Consider the following 19,082-nt stretch of genomic DNA (forward strand, 5'->3'; position numbering starts at 1 on the left):
CAGAAGGGACCCCAGAGAAGGCTGGTCACTAACCCTCGGCCAGCTCCTGGTTCCCCATTCCTCTCTCCAGGAGGTTTCATTGAGTCGCTAGTTTCGTTCCCTGGGCACCACCATGCACGAAGCACCACCACCCTCTCCTCAGGGGAGGATGGGCCACGTCTACAATAAACACATCATCACAAGATGCAATGTGCAATAAAGGGAAAGTCCCATGTACACCGTTGGAGGGGAGTTCTAGTACTGGAGGATCATGGGTTTGTCTGTAGACTTGACCATTATGCTGAGTGGTAAGCAAGGAACCACTTGGGAGGGCACGGTTGGCTCCTGCCCCACAGTTTGCAGGAATGCCATGACCCAGACCATGGGACAGGTCTTCAGGGAAGGGGGGGGGCAGAGGATTTTTAGTGTGGTATCTCCATGGTCAATGAGCTCAGTAAACACTTATGAACAGATGTAGTAGGCTAACACATTTAGGCCGGAAGCGGCAGTCTAGAGGAGACACAAAACCAGGTGAATGCTTCTCCCTGTAGGACCTGAAGACCCCCGATGTTGACTGCGACAGAGCACCTAGAGATGACAGAAGCAAGCTCTCTTCTTATAGGTGAAGGGGTGCACCTATAGGGCAGCTGACTTCCCCAAGGTCACACAGGGACCTTAACAGAGTCGGGAACAGTTCCTCTCATTGCACCTGCCGAGATACAGTCTGCAAGACTTGACTCTGGACCGAGGCCCACACAGCAGGCACTCAGTCTCTGGTTTCTCAACTCATGTGGAGAGACAAAAGACCAGAATCCATGAGGCTGGGGTGGGTGGGCTTCCTTCAGTCACACCACGTGAAGCACAGCTTTTTGGTATGTGCACATTCCCCTCGCGGGCCTCTCCCACAGACCCTGTTGTTGGCACAAGGGCTCTTCACTTAGGAAGGGACATGATCGTCCAGGCCTTTTAATGTAGCTCATTAGCTGCCGTGCCTGGCCAATGCTGGACACACTAACTCACATTCCAAGTGACCCAGAGACGGCAACACCCTGCCCGGGTTTGCCCCAGAACTGCACAGAGCACTTGCCGTTCCTTGCTCCCGTCCACCTTTGCAACAGTCTCATAAGACAGGTGTCGCCATCCTCATTTCACGGATGAGGAGACCAAGGCACAGGGAGATTAAGTGGCTCGACCTGGTAAGTAGGGCAGAGATCGCACTTGAACTCTGGTCTCTCTGGCTCTGCTGTCCCGGCCTCCATACCGCTCAGCTCCCTTTCTCATAACAAAGTGATCTCATCAAAGTCACACAGATGCCAAAAGCCCCTGTCACTTCTAGGGGACAGAGGTAAACCATGCGAGAACAAAAGTAATAAACAAGTGTCCTGGGCTCAATTCACACCCAGCCTAGTCCTGGGTGGGACCCTGGATGACCGAGAAAAGTGACACGGGATCCCAGGGCGGGAGCCGCCAGCTGCTCATCTCAACAAGCCCCTCGCCCAGCTGCTGGCAGCTGGCTGTAGACAGACTGAAACCTCAGAGGTCACATGTAGCCTCCCCTGTACGAACAGCCCCCTGTGTCCACAGCCATGTCTCTCTGCTCCAGGCCTCCGTCCCTGGTCCTTCCCTCCGTCTTCCCAAATCCCTTGCCATGCACATCTATCTGTACAATGTCACCTAAAAAGCATCTGGGGCATCAGCAAATGAACGAATGAAAGGAAAAGCAATCCCTAATAAATCTGTAAGTTCTTCCCTTACCCTCCAGACTACAGAGCCCTCCCTTGGGTATGTCTTCAGAAGACCTAGAGGCAAAAGTCACAGTGATGTCCAGTCCCATAATCACATGACTCCTGTCACCTGCTTCCCTTTCAGTGTGGTTCAGCGGGCTGGGACCCTGCTCCTGCTCTGTCTGGGTTAGCGGGAGCAGATTCAGGGACTCCTGGAGAAAGCAATTTGAGAGGACTAGCAGCAGTGACCACTGTGAAGCTCAAGATAACGGACAGTCACCTGTGGCAGAAGCTAGCAACAGTGACTGCCACTGACAGGCTCCACCGTGATCCAAGGACTGTCCTAAATGTGTACCAACACGATCTGCTTTAATCCCAACCTCAGCCTAGAAGGAAGCTAAGAGCCAGAGGCTGTAAGCCATCTGCAGAGGAAACACAGCTGAGAAGTGGGGGTGCAGGATTCAAACCCACAGCTGTGCACCCTGAGTACCAGCTCAGGCCTTCCCAGGCCCCCAAACGACCTCCACACCTACATGTAGGTGATTCTCTCTTTTGCTGTGGACTTTCCTCCTGCAGCCCCACCGAGGAGGGAAGCAGAACCCAGCCCAGAGGTCACAACCCAAAGACATAAGGCCCCATGAGTGGGCAAGCAAGGCAGGAGGCAGAAGACAGGCTGGCCTGTGGGGTGGGAGGGTGGACTTGGCTGTAGTGAAAGCCAAGAGCAGGGGTAAATTGAGGTCCATGGGTTGGGAGGTTGGTGTGGGAATGGGAAAGCTGAAATCAAATCACAGCCCTTCTTCTCCCCTTACTCTTGGGATGGGGGAGGGGGAGGACAGGAAGCAGGAAAGGGTCTAAATTGGAGGAGAGAAGTTGGAGGGAGAACAGAGGCATCAATCATGGGAAAGTGAAGGCAGTAGACAGGAGGGGCCCCCGAGTCCTGTGAACAAGGCCTGACACCCAGTAGTCACCCAGCAAATGTCAAAACAGGCAGAGCTGGGGAAGGCCGCATCGTGCTTAGGCACTGAGGTGCCTCCAAGGCCACGCTCAGCAACTCTGTCCTCTCTGGGATGATGGACCTATCATCCACCAAAACAGTAGTTAATAAGCAGAAAGGCACTGTGGTGCCTGCCTGTAACTGCAGCACTCAAGAGGCTAAAGCAGGAGGCAGTTAGTTCAAGACCAGCCTAGGCTACATAACAAACAAAACCTGGGCCAGCCTGGGCCACGTCAAGTGAGACCCTATTCCAAAACAACATAGACACTAACCCCTCCCCCCAAAAAAGGATTCCTCTATAAGTTCAAAGGCAGTCTGGTCTAAATAGTGAATTCCAGGACAGCCAAAGCTACATAGTAAGATTCTGTCTTGAAAACAAACCTAAATAAATAAATAAATTGAGGGTTTATGTTTTAAGTAAAAGGCAAGGCAATTTCTTAATTCTGGAACCTTGAACTTCCGACATATCATTAGAAACACATTACCACAGCTGTAGGGAAATGTGGTGTCTGACCATGACCCTGACCCTCGGGAGAGACCCAGGGATGTGCCGAGGTGCACAAGGGACAGGCACTGGGCTGAACACTGTCCTCCTTTATGAATCATGGCACGGGCTATCGGGGCTCTCATGATACCTTGCTACCCCTCATTTTACAAATAGGGAAACTAACCGGGCAGTGGTGGCACATGCCTTCAATCCTAGCACTCGGGAGGCAGAGGCAGGTGGATCTCTGTGAGTTCGAGGCCAGCCTGGTCTACAAGAGCTAATTCCAACGCAGCCAGGATTGTTTCACAGAGAAACCCTGGCTCAAAATAACAAAACAAAAATAAAAACAAACAATAAATAAATAGGGAAATTAAGGTCCAGAAAGAAAAGAAGGAAGCCAGGGCCACCTAGGCACCTGCAGCAGTTGAAACCTTTGGGCTCCAGCGGGGAGGGGTTCCAGTATATATCATCCGTGAAAGACTCAACCATGCCAGGTTCTAGGATTCCAAGCTAGTCTGATTAAACAAAGCCTGAACTCCAAAACCAGGCCTGCCACCATCACCTCCTGTCCCAGCTCCTGAGTCCCCCTGCCCTGCTCTGCCCAGAAGCAACTGAGCAGCTCGGAGCAGAAAGCAGGAAGGGCTCTCAGGCAGCTGGGTCTGATGACAGGAACGAGTAGTCTCTGTCTCTGAGGGCTTCTAAGAAGGGGGCAGAGGCCAGGCTGCCCCAGGCAGCACTGGGCACCAGCCCCAACTTCCTTGTTCCCGGAGAGGGTGGGGTTGGAAGAAGGAAGATTTGGGCCTCTGGAATGGCCTCCAGCTCAAAGAAGAAAGAGGGCAGGGCCAGGGCCCCTGTTGGGTCAGGTCTTGGAACAGATATACTCCTCCTGCCTCAGAGCACAGGCCCTCCACCTCCAGGAAGCCCTCCCTGAGTGTTCCAGTCCCTTTCTCTTTTCCTCCTTAGGAGCTCAACTCAAGGACCACCAGCAAAAGGCACGCTGGGCTGCAGATCAACCAAGACCAACAAGCCCTGCCCTCCGAGGGCTGCAACAGAAAATTATGGTCCTATTGACCACCAAGCTGGGTCAGGAAGAGAGAACACAGGAAGCACACACACATAGACATGTCTCCACTGGAGCACAGAGGGAAAAGAATTCTAGCAAAAATGCCCAGAAGAGGGCCTCTTAGCTGGGCTGCAAGCAAGGACTAGACCTCAGCACACAGTTGGCAGGCGATGCCCAGTGAGAGAACTCGGTGGGCAAGGTGAATAGCCCAGCCCAGCAGGAGAGAAGAAAAGATAGGCCCCTGTGACTCTGCCTGGGGTCTAGGGGCAGCAGACAGCCATGAGGACTAGACTGGAGAAACCAACCCCAGGTCTCATCACTTTCATAACTAGCTTGTTGCACATGGGCTCATCCCTCAGCCTTTCTGTGCCTCAGTTTCCCTGAAGAATAAAGATATCAGACTCAGGCAGAGGTTTGATCAGAGTATGGAATCAAACATCATGAGCCCTCAGTGATGGGCAGGTTCTCCCTCCCCACTTTAGTTATAGAGACTCTGGAAGCTGCTGCTACAGGGTGCAGAGTGGAGACCACACACAGGCAGGAGCTCAGCACATCCTCCCCTGGCCTGGACCTGGATTTGAGAGCCATAGGAGAAGTTCCTGAGGAAAAGGGCTGGACATGGGTGCTTACCTAGTATGTGGGAGTCTCTCAACCCTGGGTCCCCTTCCCCATTCCCTACTCCCTGGCACTACAAAAGCAAGCAGAGCCCGAATTCCCAAAGGTGGGTCTACAGCCAGGTGCCCGTGCAATGGGAATGAAGGGAACCCCTCACCATGTCTCTCGGCATTAGCCCAGAGCCTACCTTATTTTCTCTAGTGAACGCTTACTGTAATTACTAAGTAGATGTGTGTGTGTGTGTGTGTGTTACTTTTTCTCTCCCTTGCATACACACACTTTAAAGATATAAGCAGTAAATGTATGAAGCTGTCGACATTGTACAGGTAAAACCAAGTCCCAACATTCCTAGACTAGCCTGCCCAAGGGCCACATGGATATGAATGGTAGACCCTCCCTGGTGCCACATAACTTTCTACTACACAGCCCTGCCAAGATGGAGTGACCTAGAAGGTGTTCAAGGGTGCATACTCATCCCCAGACACCCCCTAGTGCAAGCTGAGGAGCCAAGGCACGGTTGGATGCCAGGATTACTCTTGACATCCAACCCTGACCCTCTGCCTCCCCAATGCACAGCCCTTCCCTTGCCACGCCCTCAAACTCTAGTGACTACAAGTTTGGTCACTGGCTCTCTGGCTCAGAGTCCAAGTTAAGTCTTATCCATTCTTCTTAGACACTTTGGATCTGGCAGGGGGTCCCTCCCAGTCTTGGAGTTGCAGGGGACCCTGGAAGGAAACCAGAGCCTGTCAGGGGAATTACAAAAATAAAAATAAAATATACCTGCCTCTGCTTCCCAGAAATTCATCCAAAACGAACCAGTATGGCGTAGAATCTGACATTTTTAAATCCAAATCAGCATTTGTCTTAACTGCACACAGCTGATATGGAGGTACACACCTGTAATCCTAGCTCCTTGGGAGGCTGAGGCCAGGGAATGGAGAGTTCAAGGCCAACTGAGGCTGCATAGTGAGACTTGTGTACCTTATTCCAGGCCTGAGACCATCCCTGGGCAGGTGCCAGGAAACAAACCTGGCAGGAATGCAGAACCTCAGGCTCCTCATGACTGAGAAGCATCAAGCTAGCCCCCAGGACCCAGGACAGCCAAAACATAGAGTTGGGAAGGCAGATGAGAGGGAGCAGGGATTCCAGGTGTGGTCTATACCTCTGTGATCAGAGGTGGCCCCCATCTGATCCCTTCCGTGTCCTATGAGGGAATTTGAAAGACAGATGACCTTACGGAAAACTGAACCTGAGGCAAAAGCTCAGGCTTTCCTGGAGCCATCCTAACACCTCACAGCTCCTGGTTCTGCCAAGTAGCAGGTTTCCCACTCTCTGTATATCCTCCAAGGCAGGGAAGGATGGCACTCCTCTGCCATGTGACAAATGAGAGGCCTGGGCTCAGGGTTGGGGATTATGGGTGAAGCCTGCTGCCAGGCAGGACAGCACCCCCAAAAAGGGTTAAGGGTTACTGTTTACTTAAGATGATCTGGCCTGGCAGTATCATCAGTGGACTTCGAGTCCCACTGAGAGATTCAGGTCCCTCCCAAGGACTACCTTCTGGGGGGATTGGGGACCATCTCAAAGGAACATGAGCTGCACTCAGGAAGCTTGTGATTAGCTTCTGCCCATGGCAGGAAGCCTGGATTCCACCACACGCAGGCCTTGGCCCTCTGCTGAAGAGCATACACCAGCACCACCCTCACCCATGGTGGGGAGGAGCCCTCCTCTCAGGGCAGCTTTGATAGGATGTGGGGTGTGGGGTCACGAGCATCCCTGGCATAGAATCAGGGATGGAGAGAAAATAGCCCCTCCCTTCTAGCTGCCAGCTGGGAAAAGAAGCAGGTGGTAGCCCTGGCCCTCCTGGCCACCCTGAGGTCCCTGAGGCCTGACATCGAAAAGCAGGGACCCTCCCCACTTTCCTAATTCCCTACTCTGTAGAGAAAATGGGGTCTTTGCCTTCTCCTGCTGGAGAGCACTGGGTTCCTAAGACCGAAAATGAGGCAAAAGCATCATGATTGCCAGTCTGGGGCTTACAGACGTCTTGTTCACAGGGGAATCCCTCAATCAACACATAATCCTTCCCCTGCCCTCCCCACACAGGCCTAGCTAGCCCCAGCAGCATCTCTCAGCAGGTAGCTAGGCAGGGTCCAAGCAAGTCCAGCACTCAGGAGAACCTGCGTGCAGGGACGAAGAAGAAACAGAGAGGGAGCACAAACCAGGTGTGACCCTCTATAGAGCCCCTCTCCCCCCCCCCACACGCACCCCTTACTGGCAGCTGGGCCCAAGAGGGTGGTGTCAGGGAACTGGAGAGGTCAGCGGCTGTGAGACCACCACCTCCCCCACCCCCAGCTTCCTATAATCCTGGGCCCACTCCCCCCTACAGCGCTCCTCCATGCCCCAGGGGTCTCAGGCTCAGCCACAGACAGAGAGCAGGGAGGATCTTCCCTCCAAGAGGAGGGACTGAAGGGTGGGGAGATGAACAGGGACCCACCGGGAGAGAGATGCCAGGCCGGCAGGCAGGCAGCGGGCAGGCAGCAGCGGACGTTGGAGACCGCTGCAGAGGAGCCGGGACACGACTGGCTGGATGCTTGTAGCTCAGTCCCTCTGTCCATCCAAGGCGGCTTCTCTCCGGGCGGTTCTGAGGCCGGGCAGGCGCTGTTAAAAAGCTTTTTATGTGTGTGTGCGTTAATCACATGATTGCCGTTCACCTGTATTTCGAACAAAGACAGCTCACTGTTTCAAGGCCCCGAACAAGAGTCTGGGCACAGGGAAGAGAAGGGAGGCGGGGGGAGGAGGGTTGGCAGCGCCGGGGGTGGCGTCGAGGAAAACTGGGGGGAGATTGTCCAAGGCCAGTGAGCGAGAGAAAGAGAAAACCCTTATCAAACTCCTAATTCACTGGGCTCTGCAGCCCCAGACACACTGGCCCAATTGTCTGGCTGGTTGTGTGTGCGCAAGCATGTGTGAGTGTGTGTTACCAATGTCTGCCACCCCCTCGACATGCCTTTGCCCTGTGTGACTATCTCATTGTGTTCCACTATCCACCCTGGGGCCGTCCCCAGTCATGAGGCCTTGATTCTCCAGACCCCAGTTCCAGCCTGACTCCAGACAGTACCTGTTTGGTGTGGGCCTAGGACCTTGCTCAGCTAAGAGAGACAGAGAAGCCACATATTGTCACTGGTGTGACCCAGGCTCCTCTGCTTGTCCCTCCGTGGGAACCCTAGTTCTGCATAGCCACTCAACCAGGAAAGGCTGCCTTTGCTGAGAAGAGAACGGGACAATAGCCTATGGAGGTGTGACCAAGGAAAGGGATGAGGGGAAGGGACCCTGGGGCGATGGGCAGGAAGAACAAAGGATGAGAGTGAGGGGCAGAGGAAAGGGGGGTCAGAGGCAGGGCAGTTTCTTTCTCAGTGTGGGACAGTGAGGGACTTCATGACATCTAGGGCTGGGACTCTTCCATTCTTCCCTGTCCCAGGAGAGGAAGAGATCAGTGTGGGAGTGAGACCCCAAAGTCCTCCATGTCCCCTTGAAGAGGACCCTCTCCCACCCGGCCTCAGCCTTCTGTGTCTCTCTACCTTGGGCAGGTCTACCTTTCTGAAGGCTGCTATCTAGAGAGAGGGAATTATGGATTGAACCTGGGTATATGTACGTACGGGACAAAGGTTGTTCAGCTGCGGACCTCCTTGTCAGGACCTCTGACTGTATACACTGAGAGAGAGCAGGAGAAGGTGACCCAGAGAGGCCATCTGGCAGCGGTCCCTAGCACACAGTGGGACTCAGTAGGATTTCTTAAATCAAGCAACACAGGCTGCCACCCTTTGAGATTACCAGCTTTCCTCACATCTCCCCCTAGTCCTTTGTCAATAGCCCATGCCACTACCTGCGGCAGAGGTCTAGGGTCCCAGGCAACAGGTTCTGACTGAGCCACCTGCATCTCTCCCTTCCCAGATGTAAAGTGCCCCGACTCTCACACCAGCTGCCCAAACCCAAGCTTAGGCCAGGGAGACGGGCCTAGGCAGCAGTGCCGGCAGGGCTTGGGGGGGGGGGGGGGAGCTGGGCAGAGTAGAGGCGTCCTGGGTGTTGGGGATGAAGGCAGAGCTGGAGGCTCCACCTTCTGCCCTTCCCTCCCTCCTTTCCCCCCTCCCCTCCCCCTCCTTCCTTCCCCAGCCGTCTGCAGCGGCTCAGTCGCTCAGTCAGTCTCGGGCTGTCCAGCCAGGGTGTTTGGTGGTGAGGATTCAGGCTCCGTCCAGACGAGGCTGTGGCCTGAGGCTTAGGGCCCCCCAGCCCCTCCCTCTCAGTCCATCAGTGTCAGCCCCCACAGCCCCGACCTGGACCGCACACCTTGGGACACGGTTTTCCACTTCCTCAGGACGAGCCCCAGACTGGAGGAGAGGTCGGAGGAGGTGAGTGCGCACCGCTCCCCTGGGCCAGGACTGCTATCATGGATCTGGGTCCCCCCAGTTTGGGGTGGGAGAGGCTGACACCCCACAGGCAGGCATGCTTCCCCCCACCCAGCTTCCTTAGACTGTCAGGGCAGACGAGGGGAAGGAGAGTTGAGAGAAAAGGTGGGAAATTCCAGGGGCCCGGATTAGAGTCGAATAAAGGGTCCGTTTTTCTTCCTTTCCATCAACAAACCTCCACCCAAGAGGAGGTTTAAGGAAAAAACCCACCCACACCTAGAGACGGTTGGGATCAGGGGGTGGGAAGACATAGAGGCAGGACGCACCCACTTAGGGTCTGGCATGTGCGCGGGCCCAGGCCCGAGTGGATTTAGCGCGGGCAAAGAGTGCCGCCACCTCGGGGCTACATCCGCGTCCAGCCTGGGGTGGCGCACGGCGCCTCTCCATCCCGCCCTCCTTCCTGTCCAGGTGGGCGTTGGGCTCTTCGCGAGGACCCCGGCGGTGGGCCTGGGGGAGGCGGCCGAAGCGGCGGCGGCCGGGAGCGACATGGCCGAGGAACAGGACCTATCAGAGGTGGAGCTGAGCCCTGTGGGCTCCGAGGAGCCCCGCTGCCTGTCCCCTGGCAGCGCGCCGTCGCTGGGACCCGACGGCGGCGGCGGTGGCTCGGGCCTGCGAGCCAGCCCGGGGCCCGGCGAACTGGGCAAGGTCAAGAAGGAACAGCAGGACGGCGAGGCAGACGATGACAAGTTCCCTGTGTGCATCCGCGAGGCCGTCAGCCAGGTGCTCAGCGGCTACGACTGGACGCTGGTGCCCATGCCCGTGCGTGTCAATGGCGCCAGCAAGAGCAAGCCGCACGTCAAGCGGCCCATGAACGCCTTCATGGTGTGGGCACAGGCGGCGCGCAGGAAGCTGGCCGACCAATACCCGCACCTCCACAATGCCGAGCTCAGCAAGACGCTGGGCAAGCTTTGGAGGTGAGCCCTGCCCCGCCCCAGCCCCGCAGGCCCTAGCTTCGTGGGCATTAGGGCTAGCCTGGGGCCCCAGAGTAGGATTGCCCAGGCCCCTCTCCTAGGGGAGGCCAACCATCTCTTTAGAAGACCAGATTTGGTAACCTTGCCCACCCATCTACCCAGAGTGCTCCTGGGGGACTCCTCGGGCTGCTTGCCCTGGAACTCAGAACCCCAGCGGCCTAGGCTGGGCCTCCCCATCCTGAGATGGCGGGCGGGGAGGCGCCCCCTCGTGGCTGGAATTCTGTGGGTGGTGGGCAGGGAAGATGGCGTGGTGGGACACTCTGATGACCTCAATCCCACGTTCACACATTTGGGTGCCGCTGCCACCCCCACCCGTTTCAGTGGTCGGGAGAATGTGGGAAACTCTGGGAGAGAACTGATCTTGCTGTAGACGCTGCGACACTGAAGCACCCAGATGGACAACTTGTGGGGAGGAGGGGTTGCAAGGAAAACTAGAAACCCAGAGAAAGCAGAGTTCCCTGCTCCCACAGGGTCTCTGCTCCAACTGCCCTGGGAGAGCTTCCTGACCCCAACCTCTGCACTGAGGGCTTCCTTATTCCCAGGACAGGGCACACAAAAAGAGGCCTTCCCGTCCAGCCATGTCCCCGAGCCACCAAGCTACTCCCTCTTTTCCACTTTCTCCAGCTTTGGCGCCATCTTCCCTCCCTGGGCTCCACCCAATGGTTGAGCAACCTCTTCCCCAAGCTCAAGAACTGGAGCTGAGCACCCTAGCCAGGAGGAAGCCTGCTTCCTGCCAGGGTCCCTCAGAACCCTAGGCTGCCTAAGCTGGTCCTCAAGCCTCTGGGGCAACATTTTCCCAGGGAGCAAATTTGACCCTTGTGCTCACCTGGCCAGTCCCAGATGTGTGGAGCACCCCTTCACGCCACGGGCACCCTGGGTCAGGTTCAAAGGGAACAAGGGCTCCAGCAGGAGCTAGATTGTGAAGTCACCTGATCCCCACTAGACTTTCCAAGAGACAGGCCCAAGAGGCAGTCTTGGCTACCTGGGTCAGTCAGCGACAGAGTCCGGTCACCAATCCTTGTCAGAGGTATTCCCCACATTCTCTCTGGTGACAGAAGTCACACTTGACTCTCTGGAGTGGTCTGGAGTGGGCAGAGAACAGGAAAATGGAGGGGGCTCCATGCTTGAGGAGACTTGGGGTCTGTTAGAAGAGCCGGCTCCTTCCACTTTGTTGGTCTGGTGTGAAGACCACAGGCCTTGAAGTAGCAAAAGAAGCAAACCGTTCCCTAAGAACAGAGCCATCCGCAAGTAGCTTCCTGACCTGCGCTTGCCATGTGCTTGCTGAAGGTCTGGCACCCCTCCCCCCGCTTCCTCAGCCCTGACCAGGCAATAGCTGGACACCCAGCCACTATGAGCCCAGAGCCCAGCTCTGCTCAGGGAAGGCAGTGGCGGCTAACTCCTTTGTTTAAGGTCCGTCTAGGCGTGTAATAGCACTGAGAGATGGACCCCCCAACTCTCCAACCACCATTTGTTGCCAGGGTTTATGGAGTCCCTCCGTTGTCCCTGTCCCAATTCCCACTTTAGAACTCTCGACTGAGCCCCCTTCAGGCAAACTCATCCCTGGCTACCACTCAGACCGTGCCCACAGCGTCCCACCTGCAGGTGAGGCAGGAGAGCCCGGATGGCCGAAGACCACCCCAGGGATGGGAAGTGGCAAAACAATGCCAGGGAGCCAAGACTGTGTCAAGGGGAGGTGGCTGCTTAGGCCCTGGATGGGGGTCCTCAGGAACACCGGAATGTGGGCTGAGCTTGCCAGTTGCTCCAAGGGTTTGAACACACTTTTTCCAAGCTCGTGCCTCTAAGGACATTAGGAGCATGGATGGTTGGGTCTACAGAACTGAAGAGCAGCCTAAAACACAGACTGAGGAGAGAGCTGTGCATGAGTCTGGGATCAGTGCACTTGAGCACAGGTCTTGGTTGGCTGTGTGAGCACTTGGCACACTAAACTTGGCTGCCATCTGGGGAGGAACCATGACGTGCTGACCTGTGGGATGTTCGGTCCTGTTTAACCTGTACAGAAAGTACAGTCCAAGCCAGGAAACTGGGACCAGGCTGCAGCCGAACTCCTCCTATAGGGCCCTCATTGGCCTCTCCTGCCTCAAGTCGCACAGACTCTTGCCCACATGTTGGCCTGGCAGGAGGACACATAGAACAGCGGCCAGTGCCCCACTAGGAGCTGCCCACTGGGCTGGAAATCAGCCTCTCTTCTCCTTCCACCCATTACAAACCAAGAGGCAGGTAGAAAGAAAGGGAGCAAATGAGGACCAAGCTGGCCCGGGGTGGGGGGGGCAGCTCTGAATGTGAGGGTTTGTACAGGAGGAAAGGGTGGCTTTGGAGATGGTGTAGGGTGGATGAGGAGTCCTGCGCAGAGTTGGCTAAGATTGGCATTAGCACCGGCTCCCCCGGGTTTCTGTTAGGGCTGACTGGGTACAGTGCGGCTTGGGGGGTGATGGTAGACTCCAGTGTCGTAATCTTCCTGCACTTCTGCTATGTGGGGCCCTCTCCCACATTCCTTGCCACTTCTTGGTGATTTCAGGTTGGCAGCCAGGCAGGGGACACTGAGAAGGATAGGAGAGACTGTCCGGTGTCACCAGCCACCCCAGGAGCATCTGTGCTGGGTCCATGCTGACAGGACCCCACCATTCTGCTCTGTGGTTCTTTCTAAGGCCTAACTTGGGGTCTCCACCTATCCAGAGAGTGTACTAACTCTAATGGAGTCTGGCTCAGCTAGAGGGTCCCTTGGGGAATGCTGGCAGGGTGCAGGGCAAACCAGGAGGCTAAGCTGCAAAGGAATGCTGCTGCTGGCTAGAAAGTGCCTGGCATAACCATCCCGGAGAGGGGGCTTGGTCTTCTGTTGCCTAGGAGAAGAGGGCACCAATTGGGTGTGCTGGAGGGAGAGAAACCCTTAAAGTGGACCAGTGGTCCCTGTGTCTGGAGTCTATGGATCTGTTCTTTCCCTGTATTTAAGGTGCCCCACCCTGTCTTCCTTACCCTGGGGCAGGCAAGTCCCGGTACCCTCCACCCTTCAACTTTCACCTGAAGCTGGAGTCGAATGGGTGGGGGCACCGCTATGAGGGCTTTTCCATGTCGGGAGGGCTGGCCTCAGTCTGTCCCAGAGTCTGGGAAGAGACCCAAGATTCCTCTACCTTCTGTCACTCCCAGGTCCAGACACAAGATCTCTCTCTGGAGACAGTGCCCCCGTATTGAAGGGACTCACACCTAGAACACTCAGCCCCACCACATAGAAATTTCACCAAATCATTTTTCTGGACTTGAGGATCTACCCTTTGGCTGTCTCGTGCAGCTCCTCCCCAGGCACCGTCAGAGTAGCCCCTGTTTCCTCTAGGTCCCCGTCCCCAGGCCCAGGCACTTCATGTATTTATATATATATTTCTGGTGACCCCACACCCGGGTGAAGTAGGTGTTATCATCCTCGTTTTGTAGGTGAAGAAACCCGGACTCAGAGAAGTAACTTGTGCAAAGTCTGGCACACAGCTAGTAAGTAGCAGAGACTGGGTTCCTCTACAGCCGTGTGCTTCTGTCTGCACGCCTCCAGGTGTGTGCCAGGGAGCTCGCCCTTCAATGGGGCTTCAGTAACAGGACCGACTTCCCTCTGCTCGCACTGACACCTGCCCCTTGTAACTCCTTTTTGACCACATGCTCAGAGGCTGGTGGCTCCTGCTGTCCTCTAGCCACTGAGAGGTAGGGGACAGAGATGACAACCACCTCAGGCTGGGGCTCCTTGGTCTGACCTTTTCTGGGAGCTAACCACAGGGCAGAGTCCTACATTGGGCCTGCCCTCTGGGTTCCCCATCCCAGGAATGAAGTTCAGAGGGAAGATCGCCCGGGTGCCCCAGCACTCACTAGTTCTGGTGTCCTCCACCTCCAGGCTGCTGAATGAGAGTGACAAGCGCCCCTTTATTGAGGAGGCTGAAAGGCTCCGCATGCAACACAAGAAGGACCATCCCGACTACAAGTACCAACCTCGGCGGCGGAAGAATGGGAAGGCAACCCAGGGGGAGGCAGAATGCCCAGGCGGGGAGGCTGAGCAAGGAGGGGCTGCTGCCATCCAGGCCCACTACAAGAGTGCCCACCTGGACCATCGGCACCCAGAAGAAGGTTCCCCCATTTCAGACGGGAACCCAGAGCACCCTTCAGGTGAGTGCTGGGTCGGGAGCTACCAGTGTGCTGTTGGCAGAGCTGCAGTGGGGCTGGGAGAAGCCAGGCAATGGAGAGTTCCCTAGCCTGAGCTGAGATCTGGGAAGGGCTGGCCAGGGGTGCAGCTCCTCCAACTGGAGGACAGAACCCGGAGGCAGCTCAGTGGGGATTCTGGTGCTTTTGAGAAACGATTGATCAAAAGCCAAAAACCAAACAACAAACAAACAAAAAAGACAGGTGGTGGTACCTCTAATCGAGGCAGAGGCAGGTGGGTCTCTGAGTTTGAGGCCAGCCTAGTCTACAGAGTGAGTTCCAAGGCTATGCAGAGAAACCCTGTCTGGAGAAACCAGAGGTAAGAGGCAGGCAGGGTGAGTGATCAAACATGGGTGGAGAGGAAACCACTGCCTCTTCCGGCTCCTGCCCTGGGGCGATGCTGAGCACATGCCACGGAGGGGCCTACGTGGCCCGTTCCTATTTACTTCTCTCTAAGGATGCGAGCTGACACTGAGCGTGCCAGGCTGCCTTGCGTGTGTGGATCCCTTCCACCAGCCAGTCAGCCTGAAATGCCATGGTGAGGTGAGCAACTCCTCACCAGCGTCCTGCAGATGAGGAGACAGGAAAAAGAGCCTGCTCCTCAGCTGAAGTCTGAGCCCAGGTGGTGGGACTCTGCGGGCGATGTTTCGCTTGCGTTCCTCATGAGCAGAGCGCCAGTGTGATGCGCAGGAAGTGCTCAGAGTAGAGAGCTGCTCTGGCTTCAGCAGACAAGCCAAGTTCTCATTGTGTCAGGCACCAGGAGCCACCAGGAGAAGCCCATGGTCCCTGGCTTAGGAGCCTATAGTCTAGAGGAGGAGTAGGGATGGAATCGAGTGAATGACGTACAGGAAGAAACTAGCATAGGAAGAGCCTCTTTGAGACTCAGGCGGCAGGATCTATCTGTCCAGGAATCATACGACTCCAGGATGTAATCACAGTAGGCTCCCCGAGATGCAGTAGCTAGGCTCCCTGGTTTCATCTTCCCAAGATGCGGTACCTAAGCTCCCTGGTCTCATCTCTGCTTTACTGACAAGCTGCTTAAAGGAAGATTGAGGGTTTTCCCAGGGTCACACAGTGAATGGCAGAGCCAGAATTCAAGCCTTGGTAGGTCTCCTGAAGTCCGCAGCCCTTGGCTAATGAAGGACTTGGCACTGCCTCCAGTGTGATGGCCGAGGTGCAATCTGCCCCGGCAGCTGCTGGCCTTACAATGCTGTGCCGTGGATTTGCTTCTCTGTGCTGAGATGCTTGGTCCAGTCACCTTCCTTCCATGTGATCTCATCATCGGAGCCCCTTTGAGACTCCCCCAAATCCCTGAGACAGCAGGTGGCTTCCTTCTCTCACCCCCTCAGTCCTTTGCATGCGCCTTCACACAGAGCCCACTGCTCTAGAACCCTGTGGGGGCTCCTATCTCTCCGTGGCTGCAAGCTTTTGGAGACAGGGCCCGATTTTATTTCCATTTCTTCCTAGGATCTGGCACACCTGGTCTGGCACTTAGCAGTGCCCTGAGCATTTGCTGAGATGTGTGGATGAGAAAGTTAACAGACAAAGCCAAGGGGGCCAGCAGGGCAGGGAGTAGCCAGGCTTGGGGTTGTATTGCAGAGGCCACAGTGCTGCTGAGGTAGTAAGAGGTAACAGTCCAAAGTAGACAGGGAAAGTGACCAGCAGATGTCAAGGGTGCTCTGAAGAGCAGGCAGGGCCCAGGACGATAGCCCAGCATGACCCAGTAGGTTCAGCCGTTAGGCAGCATGTCTGGTCTTAGTGGTTAGCATCCTGTTGCCTGGAGATGAGCCACGAGGCCTTCTAGGGTCCATTTGCCTCTAACATGCTCATTCTCACCTCTCTCTCTCTCTCTCTCTCTCTCTCTCTCTCTCTCTCTCTCTCTCTCGTTCTCTTTCTCTCTCTTTCTCTCTCTCTCATCCAGGCCAGAGCCATGGCCCTCCCACCCCTCCAACCACCCCAAAGACAGAGCTGCAGTCCGGCAAGGCAGACCCCAAAAGGGATGGGCGCTCCCTGGGGGAGGGCGGGAAGCCCCACATCGACTTCGGCAACGTGGACATCGGAGAGATCAGTCACGAGGTAATGTCCAACATGGAGACCTTTGATGTGACTGAGCTGGACCAATACCTGCCACCCAATGGGCACCCAGGCCATGTGGGTAGCTACTCAGCAGCTGGCTACGGGCTGGGCAGTGCCCTGGCTGTGGCCAGTGGACACTCTGCCTGGATCTCCAAGCCACCAGGTGTGGCTCTGCCCACGGTCTCACCCCCTGGTGTGGATGCCAAAGCCCAGGTGAAGACAGAGACCACAGGCCCCCAGGGACCCCCACACTACACTGACCAGCCGTCGACTTCCCAGATCGCCTATACCTCCCTCAGTCTGCCCCACTACGGCTCCGCCTTCCCCTCCATCTCACGCCCCCAGTTCGACTATTCTGACCATCAGCCCTCAGGACCCTATTACGGCCATGCGGGTCAGGCCTCTGGCCTCTACTCAGCCTTTTCATACATGGGGCCTTCTCAACGGCCCCTCTATACGGCCATCTCTGACCCCAGCCCCTCAGGGCCCCAGTCCCACAGTCCCACACACTGGGAGCAGCCGGTATATACGACTCTGTCCCGACCTTAGAGGGGGCCCTGCCACCACCAGTCCCCACCTTCCCCCAGCCTGTGTGCCCCGCTCCCCATCAGCCTCAGGCCTGGCAGGGGCAGTAGGGGAGGCTGAGAGGCCGACAGCAGCTGGGAGGTTTCTGCCAGCTCCTGCCCTGTTGCCCTCCACCTACCCCAGCTCGGGAGGCCCAGCCCTGACTGAGCTGGCAGGGGAGGACTTGATGGCTGCCCCAGACTGAGGGTGAGGGACCACCTGCCCCTAGAAATGACCCTCTACCCCAGGGCCCGAGAAGTCCTGCTCACTCCTTCAGGGAGGTCGGAAGCATTAGGGTGGGAGGCCTCACTCCCGTTTCCTCCTTAGAAAGCAAGGGGCTCAGAGGCCCAAGCACCACTATGTCACAGTGCCTGAGAGACAGGCTGCCAGGGACCTGCCTCAAAGTCTAGAGCTGGCTGTCCTGTCCTGAGGACTCATTGGGGACAGCTCTGAACAGCTTTGTGGGGCATAGGCTGGGATACTCCCTGGAAGCTCCTGTCTTTTCAATGCCCCCCACACCTGGACACAGGAAGGAACTGGCAGAGGTCCCCAGATTCAATTCTGTGTCAATAACCTTGTCTATCTAACTGAGGAGAGCCCCACGTTCTTCCCTACCACCTCCCACACCTCAAGGCCCACCCCAAGTGAGGAGGCAGGGGCTCCCGGAAAGCCAGAGGCCACTCAGCCAGTCTTCCTCTCGCCTCCTGAGTGTCAGCCTCAAGTCCCCAGGCTGAGTTAGCGCTGCACGGGCCCTAGTCCCAGAGCCCAACACCCAGGCTGCTGGCAGCAGGCTGGATACTAAACCCCTGCGTGTACATTCCACCCTCGCCCTGTGCCCTTCGCTCCAGAGAGACCTTAATAAAGAACGTAGCTCTGTCTCCCCAGTCCACATGTAACACATCGCTGCCCTTATTTATCTGCATAGTCGCCATGCTCCCGCCCCTCCTCCAGCTACCCCAGTCCCCATTAACTTGCATTAAGCACTCCGAGTAATAAAATCAAAACTTCCGGTCGCCTGCTTGGTGGCCTGACCTGGCCTGTCTCTTGGTCTCTTACCCCCATACCTGTGCTTCTTCAAAGGTTTTCTGGGAGCAGCCAGGACAGTGCAAAGGTGAGCGATTCCTAGGGTCTTTCTCCCCTGACCTGGGGATGGTGGGTCCATAGAATGTGTGGATGGACCTTCTGTGGCCACACTTCTCTACCCATCGCCTCCCCCAGCGCACAGACACACACACACACACACACACACACACGAGAGAGAGCCCACGCTATCACAGCAGCAGGTTTGTCTAAGCCAAGCAGCTCCATCCATTTGTGCCCCCCCCAAGAGTTTGTCCTCAGTAGTGGCCGTGACCTATGCCACTGCCAAGCTCACCTCACCAAGGTCAAGGGGAATCTTTACCAAGTTGCTCTGACAAGAAGTGCCAATGGCCACACATCTCACAGCAGCAAAGCTCCTAGTGTGCCCCCAGTTGCTGGCTTTGCCAGGACTTATGTAAGGATGCACGTACATCCATTAGGCCTCTGAGGGAGTTGCTCCCGTTGCCTGATGCTTTGGGAAGCTGGTGCCCTCCCGACAGCACGTGCCCTGAACCACTCTCCAAGGTCTACTGTTCCACATCATCCCCCCATCTCCATCAGTCCCTGAGCGGGTGGGTACCGGGAACACGACCCACCATTCCATCTAGACACTGTAACCAGTAAGCTCTTTTGGTCACCTCCCCCAAACCGCTGGCTCCTTTGAAGCCTGGTATATGAAACCCTCGCTCTTTTTAACAATATCGAATGCAGCATCAGACCACCCAAACTACATGGAAGCTGTATTTTTTTATTGGGCTTTATTAGATCTTTACCTGTTGGACGATGTGACCCGTTGCTCCACCTTTATTAAATCTTGGGGCCTAGCTTCCCCTGAGCTAAGTCCGAGCATATGCATCTACATACTTGATTATCTTCACTGA

The 19,082-nt window shown here is 56.1% G+C and overlaps 1 protein-coding gene and 1 long non-coding RNA gene across 2 annotated transcripts in view; one reads left to right on the forward strand and one right to left on the reverse strand.

The window, feature by feature from the left end:
- LOC142843077 (uncharacterized) overlaps positions 1-7,508 on the reverse strand; it is a 56,696-nt gene extending 49,188 nt beyond the window's left edge. Inside the window, exon 1 of the long non-coding RNA XR_012909557.1 lies at positions 7,354-7,508. This is a non-coding gene — a long non-coding RNA (uncharacterized LOC142843077). The remainder of the gene's footprint in view (positions 1-7,353) is intronic.
- A 1,538-nt stretch (positions 7,509-9,046) lies between these two features.
- Positions 9,047-18,157, forward strand: Sox10 (SRY-box transcription factor 10). Its single transcript, XM_075959913.1, has 4 exons — positions 9,047-9,262; positions 9,728-10,233; positions 14,180-14,448; positions 16,403-18,157. The coding sequence occupies exons 2-4, from the start codon at positions 9,806-9,808 to the stop codon at positions 17,104-17,106; spliced, it is 1,401 nt and encodes a 466-aa protein (XP_075816028.1). The 5' UTR covers positions 9,047-9,262; positions 9,728-9,805; the 3' UTR covers positions 17,107-18,157.
- Positions 18,158-19,082: the final 925 nt, after the last annotated feature.

This window comes from Microtus pennsylvanicus, chromosome 2, assembly GCF_037038515.1.
Source record: "Microtus pennsylvanicus isolate mMicPen1 chromosome 2, mMicPen1.hap1, whole genome shotgun sequence".
Taxonomy (NCBI): domain Eukaryota; kingdom Metazoa; phylum Chordata; class Mammalia; order Rodentia; family Cricetidae; genus Microtus; species Microtus pennsylvanicus.